General features: G+C 57.3%; 2 protein-coding genes and 1 pseudogene across 10 annotated transcripts in view; 1 reads left to right on the top strand and 2 right to left on the bottom strand.

The window, feature by feature from the left end:
* The window catches only part of MAP3K6 (mitogen-activated protein kinase kinase kinase 6), a 15,632-nt gene extending 1,852 nt beyond the window's left edge, over positions 1–13,780 (bottom strand). For 2 of the 8 annotated variants that reach the window (XM_081586379.1, XM_081586380.1), the window contains exons 1-24: positions 10,814–13,780; positions 8,435–8,574; positions 8,323–8,346; positions 7,852–8,042; positions 7,570–7,738; positions 7,144–7,250; positions 6,587–6,757; positions 6,373–6,485; positions 5,805–5,964; positions 5,453–5,615; positions 5,257–5,376; positions 5,098–5,147; positions 4,918–5,013; positions 4,672–4,759; positions 4,456–4,589; positions 3,933–4,060; positions 3,554–3,690; positions 2,820–2,925; positions 2,099–2,256; positions 1,807–1,999; positions 1,565–1,703; positions 1,105–1,264; positions 770–946; positions 163–268 (exon numbers count right to left, since the gene is read on the bottom strand). In XM_081586379.1, coding sequence (XP_081442505.1) covers positions 163–268; positions 770–946; positions 1,105–1,264; positions 1,565–1,703; positions 1,807–1,999; positions 2,099–2,256; positions 2,820–2,925; positions 3,554–3,690; positions 3,933–4,060; positions 4,456–4,589; positions 4,672–4,759; positions 4,918–5,013; positions 5,098–5,147; positions 5,257–5,376; positions 5,453–5,615; positions 5,805–5,964; positions 6,373–6,485; positions 6,587–6,757; positions 7,144–7,250; positions 7,570–7,738; positions 7,852–8,042; positions 8,323–8,346; positions 8,435–8,574; positions 10,814–11,156 — 3,373 coding nt within the window. In that variant the 5' untranslated portion in view covers positions 11,157–13,780. Of the gene's footprint in view, positions 1–162; positions 269–769; positions 968–1,104; positions 1,265–1,564; positions 1,704–1,806; positions 2,000–2,098; positions 2,257–2,819; positions 2,926–3,553; positions 3,691–3,932; positions 4,061–4,455; positions 4,590–4,671; positions 4,760–4,917; positions 5,014–5,097; positions 5,148–5,256; positions 5,377–5,452; positions 5,616–5,804; positions 5,965–6,372; positions 6,486–6,586; positions 6,758–7,143; positions 7,251–7,569; positions 7,739–7,851; positions 8,043–8,322; positions 8,347–8,415; positions 8,575–10,594; positions 10,755–10,813 lie in introns of those variants that run through there. The other 6 variants (XM_081586382.1, XM_081586384.1, XM_081586383.1 and 3 more) reach the window with 6 other exon arrangements.
* Positions 13,100–18,502, bottom strand: FCN3 (ficolin 3). Its single transcript, XM_081574996.1, is given in 7 exon segments — positions 13,100–13,332; positions 14,163–14,260; positions 14,262–14,295; positions 14,408–14,537; positions 16,532–16,555; positions 17,106–17,212; positions 18,475–18,502. Coding segments are annotated over 7 exon segments (654 nt in total).
* On the top strand, positions 17,743–18,240 carry LOC145543763 (small ribosomal subunit protein uS10 pseudogene; annotated as a pseudogene). The gene has a single exon (XR_014081021.1). The product of XR_014081021.1 is annotated as a small ribosomal subunit protein uS10 pseudogene (transcript).

Raw genomic sequence — 18,502 nt, 5'->3', positions numbered from 1 at the left:
TAGGAGATGTCCATTTGGCCACATCCCCCTCCTTGGCGCCGAATCTAGGCTGGGCCTCGCTGACCCCGCCCCCACCTGCCCTATTGGTGTTCACCACGCCCCCAAGGATCACACCCTCGCCCCACGGGCAGGCGGGCAGGTAGGCTCCGCCCTTCCGCCCACCTGGGGCCAGCACGGCCAGGGCTGCCCGCACAGCGCGGCTGAGCAGCGAGTCCAGCACGAACATCCAGTGTGGGCGGATCTGGCGCCTGCGGAGGACCTGCTTCACCTGGAAAGGCAGGGAGGGTGCGGCTGAGACGGCTGAGCCTCAAGTAGGGGTGGAGCTTGAGTTGGAAAGGCCTAGAAAGGCAAGTAGGGTGGGCGGGCTTGGGATCAAAGGAGGGTCAGAGCAGCTAGGACTGGGCAGGCGTCCCATTCCCAAAGGCTCTGTCTTCAGGGGGAAGATGCGGAATCTTGCGACATCAAGTCCTCGCACATGCCCAAGCATTGGGAGCTCACTACCTCTTACTGCGTGCATGCGTGCTAAGTTGTTTCATTCAGTGTCCGACTCTTTGTGACCCCATGGACTGTAGCGCGCCAGGCTCCTCTGTCCATGGGATTCTCCAGGCAAGAATACTGGAGTGGGTTGCCATGCCCTCCTCCAGGGGATCTTCCCAACCCAGGGATCGAACCCGAGTCTCTTATGCCTTCTGCATTGGCAGGCGGGTTCTTTACCACCAGGCACCACCTGGAAGGTTGGGCGGCCCTTACTGTGAGAGGGCTCCCTCACCGCATCGGGGAAGGCGAAGAGCGGTCCTTGCAGAAGCTCGGGCTCAAGGCCCTGAGCCCGAAGCTGCCCTTGCAGTCCCCGTAGCTTCTGGGCCAGCTGCCGACGGTTGGGAGTGTGGATGTGCGCCCTGAGGCAGAGCAGTAGCTGTTCCACATGACTCCTCTCCAGACGGGGACCCTGAGAAGGAAGAGAAGGGTCCTCAGCGAGTATACGGATGAGCCAGGAGAGATGCTCGTCGTGGGAGGATGTGCGGGGTGGGCGCTAGGCCGTCAGCAGGAAAAGCAGGCGTCGTGTGGAGGCTCTACCAGAAGGGGGCGCTGGGGCGAGCCGCCCACCTGTTCCTGCTCCAGGCGCAGGTTCTCCGCCAGGGCCGGTAGCTCCTGCTCCAGTACCGTGGCCAGCGTGGCCCGGCGCCTACTCTCTTGATGCAGGAGGCTCAGCCCCGAACTCTCCTCAGGGGACGTGGGCTCGTCAGCCCCAGGCTCCTCGGGGACCCTGGGTGCAGTGAAGAGTGGCCGATGGAGGATGGGCAGCAACACCATCCAAGCCACCTCCACCCCAGGGACTGAATCCTGGCTTCTACTTTTATCCCCCACCTCACAGGGATAAAAGAGATGAACTCAGCATTGAGAGGGCACAATAAACTTAAATAAGGGCGTTTGGGAGGACAGCACCTGATGCCATCCTTGCACGTGGTCTAAGTGTCCAGGTCCAAAAGAAGGGCTTTTGCTGGAGGGAGTCCCCCGGGGACAAAACCAGATGAAGCGAACCCACCCTGGGACCCTGGGTGCTCACCGGAGCTGGCTGGTGTCCCCATAACTGAGGCAGCGCTTGGGGGGACTGGGAGGGTGCTGAGAGGGTGCCTGAGGGCGCGGGAATGTCTGGGACTGGGAGGTGGAGTCCGCTGAAGGAGTGGGGCTGGCGGATGGTGCCTCTGAGGGAGGGACAAGGCTGTCAGCTGGGACCCCTGAGCCCTATCCGTCCAGACCTTCGCTGCCCTCACTCCAGGGTGCTCACTCCCTCCACCTACTTAGTACCTGAGGACCTTAGAGCCTGTCTGGGGGAGCCCGGGCTGCGGCTCCTCTTCCCAGGCTGCAGGAAGGGGTCCGCCAGCAGTGCTTGAGCACTGGCTCGGAGGCGGGGGTCGGGCTCAAAAGTTCGGAGGAGGAAGGCTTGAGCCTCAGCTGACAGAGAACCGGGCATTGGCGGATGCACCTTGTACATGCCCACCTGGGAAGGGAGCAGGGACGGAACAAGGGACACACTTAGAGGTGTTCAGGACTCAGTGTGCCCCCACCCCACCTCATAGGCCAGCCCTGAGGATCTCACCTGAAACATAGCAGCCTGCGGGCTCCCTAGCTCATGGAAGGGCGGGCGACCTGTTGCCATCTCAATGATTGTGCAGCCCAACGACCAGATGTCTGCTGCCTTCCCATACCCACGTGGGCCCTGGTCAATGATTTCTGGGGCCATATACTGTAGGGTCCCTAGGACAGGAGCAGTAGTAGTAATGCTCATCTAGGCTGTATCACCGTGAGGAGTGGCAGGGGGCTCTATCATCTTCTGGCCACCTGCTTTCACCCTGAACTCTATTATCTGAAACAGATCCCATCACCTACCCTGGTCGTCAAACCTCTATCCTGAGTCTCCTCATACATCTTAGGCTCCATCACATTCATGGCCTCCATCACCACAGGAGGTGTCATCATCTATCCTGGATTGCATCGTCCGCTCTGAACTTTGGCCTGCCATCCTCACCTTTGGGCTCCATTTCAGGGACTGAACTCAATGTTATCGGCTCTCCAAGCTCCAGTTCTAGATTGTATCATTCCCCCCTGGCTCAGTGACCTGCCCTGGGTTCCATCCCCCATTAAGACTCTAACTCCATGCACAGGAGAAACATCACTCCCTGGAATGTCCCAAGAGTTCTCGGCCCCACATCAGCAATACCCATTCACCACCCCACACCCTGTTCCCTGTGAAGGTCTCAGTGCAGGGTGTGACGCCTGTTCCCTGTGAAGGTCTCGGTGCAGGGTGTGACGCCTGTTACCTGTGAAGGTCTCGGTGCAGGGTGTGATGCCTGCTAGTCGCTTGGAGGTGCCAAAGTCAGAAATCTTGAGCAATCCACTGAAGGTGTTGATCAGCACATTGTCCCCCTGAGCAGAGTGGACATTGTGCTCAGCAGACATCGGACTGGGCTCTTGGTGCCAGAACTGGCCTCTATCCCAGACCCCATCTCCTGAGACTCCCAGCCTGACCCTGCCTCTCTCAATCCCCTCCCCCTGCCATCCCATTTATGTCCCCCTGGAAGTTGGCTGCATTTTATTGATCTATTTTTGGTTGTGCTCGATCTTCGTGGCTGTGTGCAGGTTTTCTCTAGTTGCATCGAGTGGGGGCTACTCTCTAGTTACGGTGCATGGGCTTCTCACTGCAGTGCCTTCTCTTGTTGCAGAGCATGGGCTCTAGGGCGCACGGACTCGGTAGTTGTGGCGCACAGGCTTAGTTGGCCCACAGCATGTGGGATCTTCCTGACCCAGGGATGGAACCCATGTCCCCTGCGTTGGCAGGTGGATTCTTAACCACTGGAAGAATCAGGGAAATCCTGGAAGCTGGCTTCAGATCTGAACTTCTTTCCTTCCTTAGGGAACCCTCTTGATGAATTTCCCAAGCTTTTGCAAAGGGTCTGTCCACGTAGTCTAAACTGCCAGCCTGTGTCTGGAGCCCTCTCTGTTCCTCCCTCTCGCCCACCCCACCCCCACCAAGGTGAGCTGGCTACAAGCTGACCTTGATATCTCGATGCACAATGTGGTTGTCGTGCAGGTAGCTGAGTCCCTGCAGGATCTGGCGGGTGTAGAAACTGATGGTGCTCTCGTTGTCCTGCAGGGGTCCCCACACTGACCGCAGCAAGGAGGACAGGCTGCCTGAGAAGGTGCAGTCCAGGGTCATAATTGGCACCCTCTTAGTCCAGCCCACAGCTGTCTGCTCGAAGGCCAGGCCATGGCCCAGCTTCCATCACCCAATCGCACTGCCTCAGCTAATTCTGGGCTACACCACCCACACAGGCTAGAGGTCATTTTCCCCGGAGGGTTCTCCACCGCTTGCTTGGCTCCATCCCCAGGCCCCACAACTCCAGTTCCATTTGCCTCCCACACAGGGCAGATACCTCCAGGCACTTCCTCCATGAAAATCTTGAGGTAGCCGCCCTGGCTGACGGAGCCCAGATAGCGCACGATGTTCTTGTGGCGTAGGCGTTTGTGCAGAGCGATCTCTTCATGCAGCGGCTGAGAAAACCTGGGGGCCGGTAGGGAGTGACCAACAGGCCCGCTTGGGGCAGGGGCGCTTACCCACTCCAGCGCCAGCAGGACAGGCCTGTAGATTCTCCCCCCTCACCCCACCAGACCCCCGCCTCCTCCTTCCTCAGTTCATCACCCAGCCCTTCCGACCCTAGCCCGCCCGCTGGGTCCCTGTGGTTCTGCGCACAGGCCTGGCTGGGCCCCCGGGGTTAGAACTCTCGCTTCTCTGAGCTCAGGCACTCAGTCCCGACCACGTGGGCCTCTGCGTCGCCCGGGCCTACAGTCGGGCCCACAGGACCCTCTCAACTTCCGGTCCCGCCCATGTGACCCGCCCACTTGTTCCCTCGAGCCCTGGGGGCCCCCCCCGGGCCCCCCCCGCTCCCGCCCACAAACCTGCTGTCCCGCTCCGGGATCTCCTTGATGGCGATGCGCACGCGGGTGTGCCGGTCGCGGCCCGCGTACACCACCCCGTACGTGCCCTTGCCCAGCACCAGCCGCTCGCCCGACTCTGTGTACTCGTAATCAAACTGCGAGGGCGGGGGAGATGAGGGGTTCAGTGGGGCCCTCGGCCCACCCCCCTCCTCAAGCTCCCAGCACCCGCCCCCTCACCTCCAACACCTCCCTGGCGCCCTCCGTCTCCTCCGCAGGCGCCCCGGAGTCCGGACTCTTCACCAAGGCCTGGATCAGGCAGCAGAACCTGAGGGCGGAGATCAAGACTGATGGGAGGGGCAAACTGGGGCAGAAACTGTTCCCCTCTCTGCCCAGAGCACCCAGGGAACATGGCCCCTTCCTCTCCCTCGATGCGCCGGGCCTCCTGGCCCTCGGAGCACCCCGATCCCGCGGGGCTGCGCGCACCACTGGCAGTGCCCGGCGCTGGGGAAGCACAGTTGGACGTCCTGAGCCGGAGGAGGCGCGTAGAGGAAGCAGCAGCGTTCGTCCCGCTTCGAGACGCTGGAAGGGATGAAGAACCCCGGTGAGCCGGCCTCCTAGCCGCGCTGCACCCCCCACCTCACCTCCCCCAGGGCCCCCTCTTACCTGACGCCGCTGATGGAGGCTACCGGGAAGGTCCAGCTGGAGGGAACGTCCTGTGAGAAGAAAGGGGTCCCAGAAGGGTGCTGGGGACTGGGAGAGGGGTCTGGGGATGGGGAAAGGCCAGACAGAAGAAATGCATAGATGTCAATGGGGGTGGCTCACCGGTGACTTCACCTGCTTCTCCGGCTCCAGCAGGCTCAAGGTCACCACGCTCACTGGGTTTGTACCCTGAACCTCCAGCCTGGCGGGCAGCAGCACCTTATTCATCTCCAGGACCAGTACCTGCAGACGACAGGGGAGAGGAGTCGGTCAGAAAGGGCCGGCACCTCTCCGGGGTCCCACACCCCACCGGCCTCACCAAGCACTGGTCCCCTTGGGGACAAGCCGTCTTGAGTGGCTGGCAGGACTGTAGCAAGAAGTGGAGCCAGAAGTGGGCGCCGTGGGGGTCTTCTCCAGGAAGCTCAAGTGTGGGTCTGAAGTGCTGATACAGCAGGAAGGTTTCCATCACCGACACCAGGTACCTGCAGACAATAGGCGTGTCTTCAGCCCAGGCACCAACTGGCGTTGCCGGGGGGACTAGACCGGCTTGGATGCAGCCAGAATCAGGCCATTGGATGCCGTGGGTACTGGTCTGAAAGGGGTTCAGTCTAGATGCCAGGGGATATAGGTGCAGATGCTCACAGCCCAGGACCCTAGAGGGGGCTGCTTACCATATGGGGGCGTTGAGCTTGTACAGCTGCTCTGCGGCCATTGCCACCTGAGTGAGGTCGTTGGCGAGGATTTGAGCTCCCAGGTAGAAGCCTACATCCCAGTAATACTGCATCTTCTCTACGCAGCCTTTTCGGGCCAGCAGGCAGCCCAGCTTCATGCCTGGGAGAGAGGGGCCTGGGTTGTAATGAATGTTGTTGCGAATTTCGGCAAACCCAGGTGTAGGCCACCAAAGTCACATGGGCAGGAAGATAGAAATGGGTGAAAACTTAGGTGTGACCAGATCTCAGGTGGGAGTAGAAGCTCAGACACAGGTGAGAGTGTGGGAACAAGTGTACATGGAATTCAATGTGTAAGGAACACAGGTATGAAGTTAGGAACAGTCGTGGCCTCAGGGGCTCATTAGGGTCCAGGATAGGCATGAGGACCCAGGTGTGGGTTCAGGCAGAACCAGTCCAAAATGGGATGGGTCAGCCCCAGCTCTAGCCCAGTGTCCTCTCTTCCTGCCCTCTCCCCAGGCTCCTCAGGGTGCCTGTGGGTAGGGGATAGGTGTGCAGGATTGGGGCTCACCTATGAGCTGGAGCTCCTCAGAGTCCTCAAAGCGCTGCCCATCGGCAATGAGGAGCACAGCGGCATTGATGCCCGAGTGGAGGCTGGGCTCTATGTCAAAGGCCTTGCGATACCTGGGGTGAGGGTGGGGATGATGCGTGGCTGGACTAATGCCCATAGCCCCATCCCTCAGCCCACTAGCTCAGCCCACTGTCCACTTGTTTGGGCCCCTTACCAGTGATAGGCCTGCTCCCGGTGCCCAGCATCCTGGAAGCCAGAGCTGAAGAACATGTCCTTGTAGATACGGCCACACATGCAGTACAGGTCAGGTGCCACGGGGCCCTCTACCTGTACCAGTGGCAGCAGCACGGCCAGTGCCTTCTCCCGGTCCCCAGGCCTGTTCCGCCTAGGGGGAAGGGGAAGATAGGCTGGGGACCCACTCTCTGTCCAGGAACCCCAAGACCCTGAAAAGCAGGGACCTTTCCAAGGGCCTGACCATCACAAACCCAGAAGAGCAGTGTCTCTGGTCAGCACTGACCTTCCAAGAGGTGGGTAACTGCAGTGACTCTGAGGAGCCATAGCCTTAGACGGCTGTGACCACTCCAAGGTCAGCACCACCACCACACCCCACCCCTGGGCAGCAGAAACAGAACCATAGGGACCATTTGACATCGGCGTGATTCTGGTCCTCAAATTCCCTGAACAGCTGTGATTGCAGACCGCAGTGACTTTGCATAGCAGAGACCCATGTCCCCATGTGGCTATGACCTGAGCCTTGTTCTGCCAACCCACCGGTTGAGGGCAAAGGTATAGTGGAAGCAGACATTATGCTGCTCGGCCACGTCACAGGTGGGCAAGGCCTGCAGGGTCTCCACCAGGTCAATGATGGCTGAGTAGTCCTGCAGGAGGGAACAGCATGCACTGGCCTCATGGCCTCTGGTGGGTCCCATCGGCCCACGGACCCTGAGACAAACCTTGAGCAGGGGTCCCCTCCCACCCGACATCCCATCTTCCCACCCATTATCCTCTGCACACTTCCCCCAGGAAGTGCAGACACCGCACCGTACAGGGAGACCCCAGTGGGTGCCCAGCCTCCCCCACGGCCCAGGAAACCGAGGCTCGGAGATGTCAGATAATTCGTTCAGAGCCTCTGGTGGGTCCGGAAACTGGCCTGGGGCTTTTTGGATGGGCCAGCCTGCCTCTCCGAGCCCTGCACACCTGCACGTCCCGGTAGGAGAGCAGCAGGTTCATGATGATGTCGGGACTCAGCAGCTCCACGCTGTCCAGTCTCCGCTGCAGGCGAGCCAGCTCCTGCCGCAGCTGCTGCCCACTGAACCGCTCCCGCGCCCTCCGGATGTCCTGCCGAAAGGTCTCCCGGAAGTAGCCACTAACACCCAGAGCAGGGGAGAGAGAGAATGGCAGGGCCTGCCCCTCAGCTCCAGGTCCCACTTGCCCTTGCCAGCTCCTCCTGGCACCCCCGCTCTGGGGGGCCCCCATTACCAGGAGTCCGTGGGTGTGGCCTCCAGCAGGCGGGCCAGCCGGCCCACCAGGGGTGTGAGCAGGGCCTCCATGCCCACCCCAGCCTGGAGCAGCCCGTCAGCCAGGCCCCTCAGGAGGCCCGCATCGCCACACAGCACCCGACCGGTGGCTGTCACCACGTAGGGGATCAGCGTGTAGCTGCCAATGCAATCCTAAGGTGGGAGAGAGGCCAGGAATCAGAGGAGGTCAGAGATCAATACTAGATTAGAGAGGGGCAGTGGAGAGGTCAGAGGTCCACCCCTGTGGGGATTAGAATAGCTGGGAAGGGGCCCACTTCATGAAGGGAGGCAATAGGGGGCCAAAGGTCACATGGATGTCAGGGGGGCACTAGGGAGGTCAGAGGTGAATGAGGAGGCGGGGAAAGATGGTGGAGAGCAAAGGTTATAATGAATGTCAAAGGGAAACTGCAGAGGAGGGGTGGATTCGGCTCACCGAGTTCTTCTGGAAAATGTCCTCCTGCAGGAGACAGACATTCAGATACTGGCGCTCTGGGTAGGGCCACCCCCGCCCTGGGCTGGTCCCCACCAGCCCCCTGGCCACCTACCCGCAGGGCCTGCAGGTCAGGGAGGTCAGCCTGGGAGCAGAGGAGCACGTTGTTGGTCATGCTGAAGCTCTCCCTCACACCCAGGTGGTAAAACAGGGAGGGCTGTGCCAGGGAGTTGCTCACCTCAAGCACCACCATGTCTGTGGGCACACAGGTGGAGGCCCTGAGCCCCAAGCCCAAACCCCAAGCCTGGAGCCTACAGCCTGGAGCCCTGAGCCCCGAGCCCCGAACCCTCAGCCCCGAGCCCCAAACCTCAAGCTCCTAACCCAGCTTGTGCGCAGGAAGCCTGGGGATCCATCCTGGCTGGGCCTGCCTTCCCATGTAACTCCTCAGAGTCCAGTTTTGCTCTGGGTCTCAGTTTCCCCCTTTTAGGGTCACTCTAGATGGTACAGAAATTGTATCTGTAGTATTGCAAGGAGAGGAATGGAGCTCCTCAGGCCCCACTGCTTGTATCCCACTGTTCAGAGCCTACGGGCACTGGGCACAGAGAAGGGGAAGCTGTGCACCAACCCTGGAGCCTGTTCTGGGCCATTTGAGAGGCAAAAGTTGTGCAAAGAGATACGTGCCCTTCCCTGAGTCCTCAACACAGTCTCTTGAAAGGGGCCGGCACCAGCAGTGTGCTGGGTGTATACTCATGTGTATACATACTTGCCTTGTGTGTGTACAACACTGTGCCTCTGTGAGTGTGTCACTTGCTGTCTGTATCTCTGTGTGGGACAGTGTCTGCGACAGCCTTTGTGAAGCAAGATATGCACGATTTGTGAGTCCGTCTATGATTCTGTGTGTGTCTTTGTGACCTCAAGTTCGAGTCAGCCTTCATTTTTATCTCTTGATTTATTTTTGGCTGTGATGGGTCTTTGTTGCTGCTTGCAGGCTGACACAGGCTCGTAGTTGTGGCACACAGGCTTAGTTGCCCCGCCACAGGTGGTGAAATCTTCCCTGGACCAAGGACTGAACCCATGTCCCCTGTTTTCCAGGTGGCGGCCGTGTGGTAAAGAATCCACCTGCCAATGCAGGAGACGCCAGAGACGTGGGTTCCGTCCCTGGGTCAGGAAGTTCCCCTGGAGTAGGAAATGACAACCTGCTCCAGTATTCTTGCCTGAGAAATCCCGTGGACAGAGGGGCCTGGCGGGCTACAATCCATGGGGTCCCAAAGAGTTGAACCGGCTGAACGACTGAGCACGCCTGCAGGTGGATTCCTAACCGCTACACCACAAGGGAAGTCCAGCCTTCATTGTTAGGCTGACGTTTTATGGACATCCTGCAAGCAGGGTTCCTGAACTCTTGGATAAACAAATTAGTATCGGGGCGGGGCATCCGGGCTGGCGAGACGGCGGGGTGATACCCCGCGGGAATACCCGCTTTCTGGCCCCGCCCCCGGACGACCCTTCTCCGCCTCCAGTTCCGCCCCAGCTCTGCCGATTCTCCCGGAGCGACTTGTTGTTCAGTCGCTCCGTCGTGTCCGACTCTTTGCGACCCCGTGGACTGAAGAATGGCCAGGCTTCCCTTGTCCTTTTCTATCTCCCGGAGTTTGCTCAAATTTATATCCATTGAGTCAGTGTTGCCATCCAGCCATCTCATCCTCTGCCTGCCTTCTCCTTTTGCCTTCAATCTTTCCCAGCATCAGGGTGTTTTCCAAATGAGTCGGGTCTTCCCATCAGGTGGCCAAAGTATTGGAGCTTCAGCTTTAGCATTAGTATCAGCGACTCCCCCCCACCCCCATGAATATTCAAGGTTGATTTCTTTTAGGATTGACTTGTTTGATTTCCTTGCCGTCCAGGGGACGGTCTTCCCCAGCACCACAGTTTTCACTTTTCTCAGAACTACTGGGGCCTCATAAACCAAGCTCCCTCCTCTAGAATCCAGGGCCGTTGGTGCCCTTCGCTTCCTTTTGCAGCCGGATCCCCGGAAGTAGTATGATAGGACCCCTGAACTCTAGCCCCACGTGTTAGGGGCCTCTTTCCCCAGTCCAAGTTCCACCTCCAGGATCCTCCGTCATGAGCTCCGTGAGAGATCATCCCGAGGCTGAGTTCTCCCATCCCATTCCTGAGATACCACACCCGGCCCCGCTCCCAGCCTCTCCCTAATTCTAGCCCCACTCCCTAGGCACGGTGCCAACTCCAGAGTGCCTAAGCTCCCACCCTGAACTCCGAGCCAGACCTGGATCCGCGAAGACCCTGCCCGAGTCTGGCCGCGCTCCAGATCCCCTAAACTCGGCTTTTATCATGGGTCCCTCCTCGAGCCCCTCGGCTTTGGTTCAGTTTATGCCTCCACGGTTCCGCACCTCGGGGGTCTCCCGGGAGTCGCTGAGCCCCGCCCCTCGGCCCCTCCCCCAGGCCCTAAGCCCCACCCAGCGCCCCGCCCCCCGGGCGCGCTCACCCGCGTTGTAGAACGAATCCAGCGCTGCGGTGTCTCCCAGCGCCAGGGTTCCAAAAGGCAGGCTGCGCAATCGAGGTCGCGGCCGCGGTCCGGGGAGCTGCGCGCAGGCCTCACGCAGGCAGCGCAGGGGCAGCGGCTCCGCCTCGGCTCCCGTCTCGGGTTCTACCTCGGGCAGTGGCTCCCGGGTCAGCACGTAGACCACGCTGAGCGGCCGGCTTCGCGCGCAGCCCCGACCCGGGGACGCCGCGAGCGGCCGGCCTCGGCTCAGCGCCTCGGCCAGCGGGTCCTGCCAGCAGCTGCCGGCGCGCTCCAGGGCTCCGGACCGCGGGCTCGGCCCCGCCATGCGGGGGCGCTCGGGTGTCGGGCGCCCGGCTTTGGGCACCCGGGGCGGGACGGGAGCCGAGAACAGATCCCGGGATTGAGAATTTCCTGCGGGAACTGGAGGTTAGGAGTCTGGCCAGAGATCCCGTTTGGGAATCTGGTGTGCAGGGCGAAAATACGGCCTCTGACTTGCAAGGTCCTGAAGATCTGACTTCGGGGATTGAGTCCTGGGAATCTTGGGCATCCAGTGATCCGCGGTTCAGAGTCACGTGGAAGGCCCCAGGCATCGGGCCAGCAGTGCCCACCACCCCGGATCCGCCACAGAACGCCGGCAGTCGCTGTCTCCTGCCCCTACATGTAGGCCGGGCCCAGCCCTTTCCCTGCCGACCGGGAAAGCTCCACCCTCGGCCTTGGGGCAGCACCGCTCCCTAGCGGCCCGGGACACGGCCTCTTCCCTCCCTCCTCTCCCGCCAGAACCTCTGAGACAGGCCGCTTCCGGAATAGCCTGTGCCCCTGGGCAGCCAACCACTGTGGACTGCTCAGAGCAGGCACTCGTGAGATGTGTGCCCAGGCCAGAGCTAAGGCCCAAGTGCGTTGCAGGCCCAGGCCTGCGGGGATCTGTTGGAAGAAAGGATCTTCAGAGACGTCAGGGTGTGTAGAACAAAAACGGCAGAGAGAGCCGTGAAGAGCGCGCCTCCTCCGCGTCCTTGCTGTGCAGGCTGGGAGGGACTGGACTGAGGAAGCTTGCTCCCCAGCCTGTCAGGAGCATGGGACTTGGCATCAGAGCTGGGTCCTTTGCCTGTTTTGCCAGGGGGCTGCTTTCCCCGGAACTCAATCTGCTTTGGAGCCCTTCTGACCCCTGACCTCTCCACCCAGGACATGACCATGAAACACCTGAGAAGAATCTTCATGCAAACGTTTCTCCATCTCCCTGGAGAACCCGAGGAACCCCAGCCCTTGGAGAACCCAAGGAACCCCAGCCCTTGGGTTACAATGGCTTCCCAGCTCTAATTCCCAAGAATCCCTAACCTTCTAGTGTGAATTAGTGAGGCCACAGCCTGGCATAAACTTTAGTGGACTCTGAAATCAGGAACTGGGAACTCTGAGGTTGAGTAACTTGTCCAAGATCACTCAGCTACATAACAAAGCAGGATGCAAGCCCAGGACTCCCTGTCAGACTCAGAGATCAGACTCCTAACTATTGTTCTAACACTTTCTTGAATGTGATTCTGGCAAATTATCTAACTGCTTAATAAATGCCAGCTCAGGAACTGCTGTTTCACTGCCCTATTGCCCCATGGAAGAAAAATGTACCTGCCTTGTTTTGACTGAGTTTGAACTAATCCCTAATGGAACAGGAAGGAAGTAGCAGAGGATGAAAACGTGACTTACAACAGAGCCTGGAAAACAGACAACTTTGAAGGGACAGGCAGGGGGTAACAGGGTGAGATGGTGGTGCAATTCCCACCACAAAACCATCCACTTGTAGGACCCAGGGGACCCAAGAATGTTGTCAGTGGATGTTTGAATCCTTCCAAATCTGCCACTCCATGCTCCTCTGGCCTCAACTTGCAAACCTCTAGGGACAGAAGCCTCACTACCTTTTGAGGTCAACTTGTCAATCTTCCTGACTGGAAGGAAGATCTTCCTTGAATAGAACTGAAACCTGTGTCCCTGCTCTGCCCTCTTGCATTTTTCCCAATAACCAGAATAGGTCTGCCAGTTGGGAAAGAGTTAAAATGATTTTATTTTTTAATAAAAAGTAAGAGGAGCAGGGATGAGATGGTTGGATGGCATCATCGACTCAATGGGCATGAGTTTGAGCAAACTCTGGGAGACGGTGAAGGTCTGGGAAGCCTGACATGCTGCAGTCCATGGGGTCGTGAAGAGTCGAACACAACTGAACAACCGCCGAGAGTCCGGAAGCTGTGTAGTAGAGATAAGGGTGCTGGCTACCAGGGTGCCCTAGTGAACCACCATGTAATCCCTGTGGTAAGAGTGGCCCACACCTTGGCGTGAGGCCCAGTCGATGCCATAATTATGGGCAGGGGCTTTGAACATCGAGTAGCGCCCGTTGAGATTGGTCTGATAGCAGGATCCGTACCACCAGGCGCCGGGAACAGTCACCGTGCAGTTTCTCCCACTTGTGCCATGGTCGGTGGGGAAGGGTTTCCCGCTGTGGAAGCTCTGGGAGGCCCCTGGAAGGAAGAGGGTGGGAGGCGCCTCGGTGTTGGCACCATGCCTGGCACCCTTGAAGAGATGATCTCACAGGAGCCTCAGAGCAACTGTGAGGTGGGTGTTCTCAGGCCCTGTGGAAAAAAACAGCAGTGCCATGGAGCCAGGGCGTTAACCCAGGAAGCTAATCACAGGGGCATTGGGACTTGAGCTCAGGACTGTGGCTCCAAAGCCACTGATGCCTCCTTTTGCCTCATCCCCTCCCAGAACCTCTGGCTTGCCTCTTGCTCCTTTGTCTCCTCGCAGCTGCCAGCTGCAGCCTGAGCAACTGTGCCTAGGGGAGCTAGGAGGGACTTCTCAGACGCCTAGGCAGGAAAGGGGGCTCCGCTGAGGCACCTCCTTGTAACCACTTCCCTCTTTCAAATTTCTTCTCAACTGTTGGTGTTTCTCTGAAAAAAAAAAAAAGCGTTTCTTGGTTCCTCTTCCAAAGCAGATAATGATAACACTCAACAGAGCCTCAGCTGGCTCTCACATCTTCCTTCCCTGCCTCCTTACCCATTTTACAGGGGAGGAAACTGAGGCCCTGACCCAGATGGGACTTGCCCAAGGTCACACAGTTAGTAAACAACAGAGCTGGATTTAAACTCAGGATTGAGTGCCTCCAGAGCCCAACTTGTTCACTCTCGCACCACCCTGTCTCATCACTGCCATTTTTCCGATGAGGAAACTGAGACCCGCAGCGGGGGAAGGAGTTGTCCTGGGTCATTTGTGGAGGCCGTGGCAGCTCTGGGGAAGAATCCAGCCCCCTTAGCCTTCTTGGCCTGCTCCAGGGCCCCACCATAGGCTCACTCACCTGCCCTGCCCTCTGAGAGCCTGCCCAGCACCAGCTGGTGATGGTCTGCCTCCGCCAGGAGGAGGAAGGACCTACAGGGAACAAAGGTGTGGCTGCCTAAAGTCCTCCAGCTCCACTCGCAGCTCCTGGGTACCTGGGGGAGTGGAGGGGGAGGCAGAGATGGAGGAAACCTCAGATCCCAGGTGGGAAGTCAGAATGCCAGGGAAAGGCCCTTCAGATTCCCTGGACCCTACTGCGAAACCTACCCTGGAGAGTAAGCTGGTGCAAATTCTCATTCCCCAGCCAGAATTCAGACTCCTGTCTCCCCACACCTGCTGTGTAGCAGGACCAAGAGCGGAAGGAATCCACGGATCCATCCCGTCACCCCTGGCACACCTATGGAGGCAGAGAAGGTGACGATGGCAGTCATCACTCCAGGCTGAGCCTGGGATGAGGAGATGCAAGGGGCAGAGGCACTGCGAGGGGTGGGCGGACAGACGCCCCCCTCTTTGGTTTAGGGGCTTGTTGATAAAGTGTGAGTCCAAGTGAGCCTTGCCTGTGAATATACCAGTCAACTCTACACACCTTTTGCGGACTCTCAACTTCACACCACAGTCCCTGGATGGACTGAAATAGTAGAAACGTTGTGTCCCTGCCTTCAGGAGACGGTCAGTCCAGTTGGGGATCGGATTCAAAATAACCCTGCTTTCATTTACTATGATAAGAACCAAGGTATTAGAGCAGAGGCCCATTCAGGCTTACCCTGATACTCCCTCTCAAGCCCAGTTTCTTCTTCAAGCCAAGCAGTCCCCAGGTGAGTTTCTCTCCTAAATATCTTGCAGTCTAAGAGCCTCTACCTCCGTTCCTGCCGCTGCCCACCCTCTTCTCCTGCCCGGACCCCTGCAGTCATCTCCTGCAGTCGTCCTAAACTGTGTCCCTACCTGCACTCTGGTCCCCATTCAATGCATCCTCCACAGTGTAGCTTGAGCCTTCTTTCAAAAACATGTCTGACCTGGTCCCACCTCTGCTGAAACTCTTCCAAGGCTCCCCACTCCCCACTGAGTCGATCACTCAGTGGCTCTTGGTCTTTGCAGTCTGGGCCCTCATCCATGCTTGACCCACACCAGTAGACCTCAATCAAGCACTCCACCTGCTCTCAGCTCATTCATACGGTCTGCCCCACCCCTCATGCTCTCCGGCCTCCCTGCATTTGTCTTTCCCTCTACCTGGAATTGCTGTATATTGTCACCCTGCTTATTTAACTTATATGCAGAGTACATCATGAGAAACGCTGGGCTGGAAGAAATACAAGCTGGAATCAAGTTGCCGGGAGAAATATCAATAACCTCAGATATGCAGATGACACCACCCTTATGGCAGAAAGTGAAGAAGAACTAAAGAGCCTCTTGATGAAAGTGAAAGAGGAGAGTGAAAAAGTTGGCTTAAAGCTCAACGTTCAGAAAACTAAGATCATGGCATCTGGTCCCATCACTTCATGGGAAATAGATGGGGAAACAGTGGAAACAGTGTCAGAATTTATTTTTTTGGGCTCCAAAATCTCTGCTGATGGTGATTGCAGCCATGAAATTAAAAGATGCTTACTCTTTGGAAGGAAGGTTATGGCCAACCTAAACAGCATATTTAAAAGCAGAGACATTACTTTGCCAACAAAAGTCCATCTAGTCAAGGCTATGGTTTTTCCAGTGGTCATGTATGGATGTGAGAGTTGGACGGTGAAGAAAGCTGAGTGCTGAAGATTTGATGCTTTTGAACTGTGGTGTTGGAGAAGACTCTTGAGAGTCCCTTGGACTGCAAGGAGATCCAATCAATCCATCCTAAGGAGATCAATCCTGGGTGTTCATTGGAAGGACTGATGTTGAAGCTGAAACTCCAATACTTTGGCCAACTCATGTGAAGAGTTGGCTCATTGGAAAAGACCCTAATGCTGGGTAGGATTGGGGGCAGGAGGAGAAGGGGACGACAGAGGATGAGATGGTTGGATGGCATCACTGACTCGATGGACATGGGTTTGGGTAGACTCCGGGAGTTGGTGATGGACAGAGAGGCCTGGCGTGTTGCAATTCATGGGGTCGCAGAGTCGGACACGACTGAGCGACTGAACTGAACTGAACTACCTGGAATGCCCTTCTGCACCTCACCTATCTCGAGAACTTCTACACAACCTTCAGGACCCTTTCAAATGGCATCTCCTCTGTGAAGCCTTCTCAGACTTCTTCAGGCTCTCTGGGAGCTCAGAAAGCATTCGTTAGTGAATCAGCGGAGGGATGTCTTGGCTCCAGTGGGCTCTGGCTCCCCCTAGGGGCCAAGAGGGAGAAATGCCCACTGGATCTGGCTTGTTGGAATCCTTTCTCTCCCTGACATTCCTTCACCAGCCAGCCACCATCTGCGGTGTCCTTGTCACAAAAGATGAAATTAAAAGATGCTTGCTCCTTGGAAGAAAAGCTATGACCAACCTAGACAGCATATTAAAAAGCAGAGACATTACTTTGCCAACAAAGGCCCATCTAGTCAAAGCTATGGTCTTTCCAGTAGTCATGTTATGGATGTGAGAGTTGGACTATAAAGAAAGCTGAGCGCCAAAGAATTGATGCTTTTGAACTGTGGTGTTGGAGAAGACTCTTGAGAGTCCCTTGGACAGCAAGGAGATCCAACCAGTCCATCATAAAGGAAATCAGTCCTGAATATTCATTGGAAGGACTGATGCTGAAGCTGAAACTCCAATACTTTGGCCACCTGATGTGAAGAACTGACTCATTTGAAAAGACTCTGATGCTGGGAAAGATTAAAGGTGGGAGGAGAAGGGGACTGCAGAGGATGAGATGGTTGGATGGCATCACCGACTCAATGGACATGAGTTTGAGTAAACTCCGGGAGTTGGTGATGGACAGGGAGGCCTGGTGTGCTGCAGTCCATGGGGTCGCAAAGAGTCGGACACGACTGAACTGAACTGTCACAAAAGAGTGGGAGGGCTCAGCCCTTAGGTAGGCACAGATGGTACAAGTCACTAAAAGTGGCACTCTGGCTCAGCAGCTCCTGGCAGCTTCCGGGGCCTGGGGAAAGGGAGATGAGCTGATGGGGGCCCTCAAGTTATTTCCCAAGCCCCAGCCCACAGGCAATGGAACAGGCCATGTGTTGGACTCCAGGAGCCCTCTCAATTCCTTTGGACCCCTGAAGAAGGTCTCTGGGGTGGGCTGGGCCACACCTGCTGACCCACCAACACCCCAGCACCATCTGATTCTAGGTGCCTGGACTCCAGCGAAGATGGCCTCAACCCTCCTGGCCCCACAGCAAGTTGGCTGAATCTCCGGCCCCAAGGAAAGATGAGTGTTGGCTCTTAAGTCTGAGTACCCCCAAGGGAAGGCTCATGAACTACCAGAGGGGAGGGTGCCCAGGCCCTTCTCCTGATTTTCCCCACTCCTCCCAGCTTTCCACCCCCACTGCACATGTGTGCTAAGTTGCTTCAGTCGTGTCTGACTCTTTGTGACCCTGTAGACTGTAGCCTTCCAGGCTCTTCTGTCCATGGGCTTCTCCAGTCAAGAATACTGGAGTGTCCTCTTTGAGGAAGCCACGGTCACCGCTGAAGCGGAGCTCCGTGCTGCCCGCTCCTGCTCCTGACTCACCGCTGTTCGCTCTCGCCGAGGAACAAGTCGGTCAGGAAGCCGCACCGCAGCCATGGCCTTTAAAGACACCGGCAAGACTCCCGTGGAGCCAGAGGTGGCCATTCACCGGATTAGGATCACCCTCACCAGCCGCAATGTGAAGTCTCTGGAGAAGGTGTGTGCTGACCTGATCAGAGGCGTGAAGGAAAAGAATCTCAAAGTAAAAGGACCAGTTCGGATGCCAACCAAGACTCTGAGAATAACTACAAGGAAAACTCCTTGTGGTGAAGGTTCTAAGACTTGGGATCGATTCCAAATGAGGATCCACAAGCGACTCATTGACCTGCACAGCCCTTCTGAAATTGTCAAGCAGATCACGTCCATCAGTATTGAACCAGGAGTCGAGGTGGAAGTCACCATTGCTGATGCCTAAATCAACCTTTTTAATAAATCGATAATTAGTTGTTAAAAAAAAAAAAGAATACTGGAGTGGGTTGCCATGTCCTCCTCCAGGGGAATCTTCCCAATCCAGGGGTCGAACGCACATCTCTTATGTCTCCTGCAATGGAAGATAGGTTCTTTACCACTAGCGCCACCAGCTTTCCACCCCCTCTGCAGGAGATCAATCACAGCCAATTCCCGAGCAGCAGCCAAGCAGCCCCCTCTCTGGTCCAGGGACAGAGCAAAGAAAGAAGAGACCTCTGGCCCCACACACTCCCCAGGCTCACCCTTGGGACCCAT

The sequence above is a fragment of the Giraffa tippelskirchi genome, chromosome 3 (genome assembly GCF_054371585.1).
Source record: "Giraffa tippelskirchi isolate mGirTip1 chromosome 3, T2T-mGirTip1v1.2.pri, whole genome shotgun sequence".
In the NCBI taxonomy this organism is placed as follows: Eukaryota; Metazoa; Chordata; class Mammalia; order Artiodactyla; family Giraffidae; genus Giraffa; species Giraffa tippelskirchi.
Note: the sequence above shows the minus strand (reverse complement) of the source record. Positions and strands in the feature narration are given on the sequence as shown.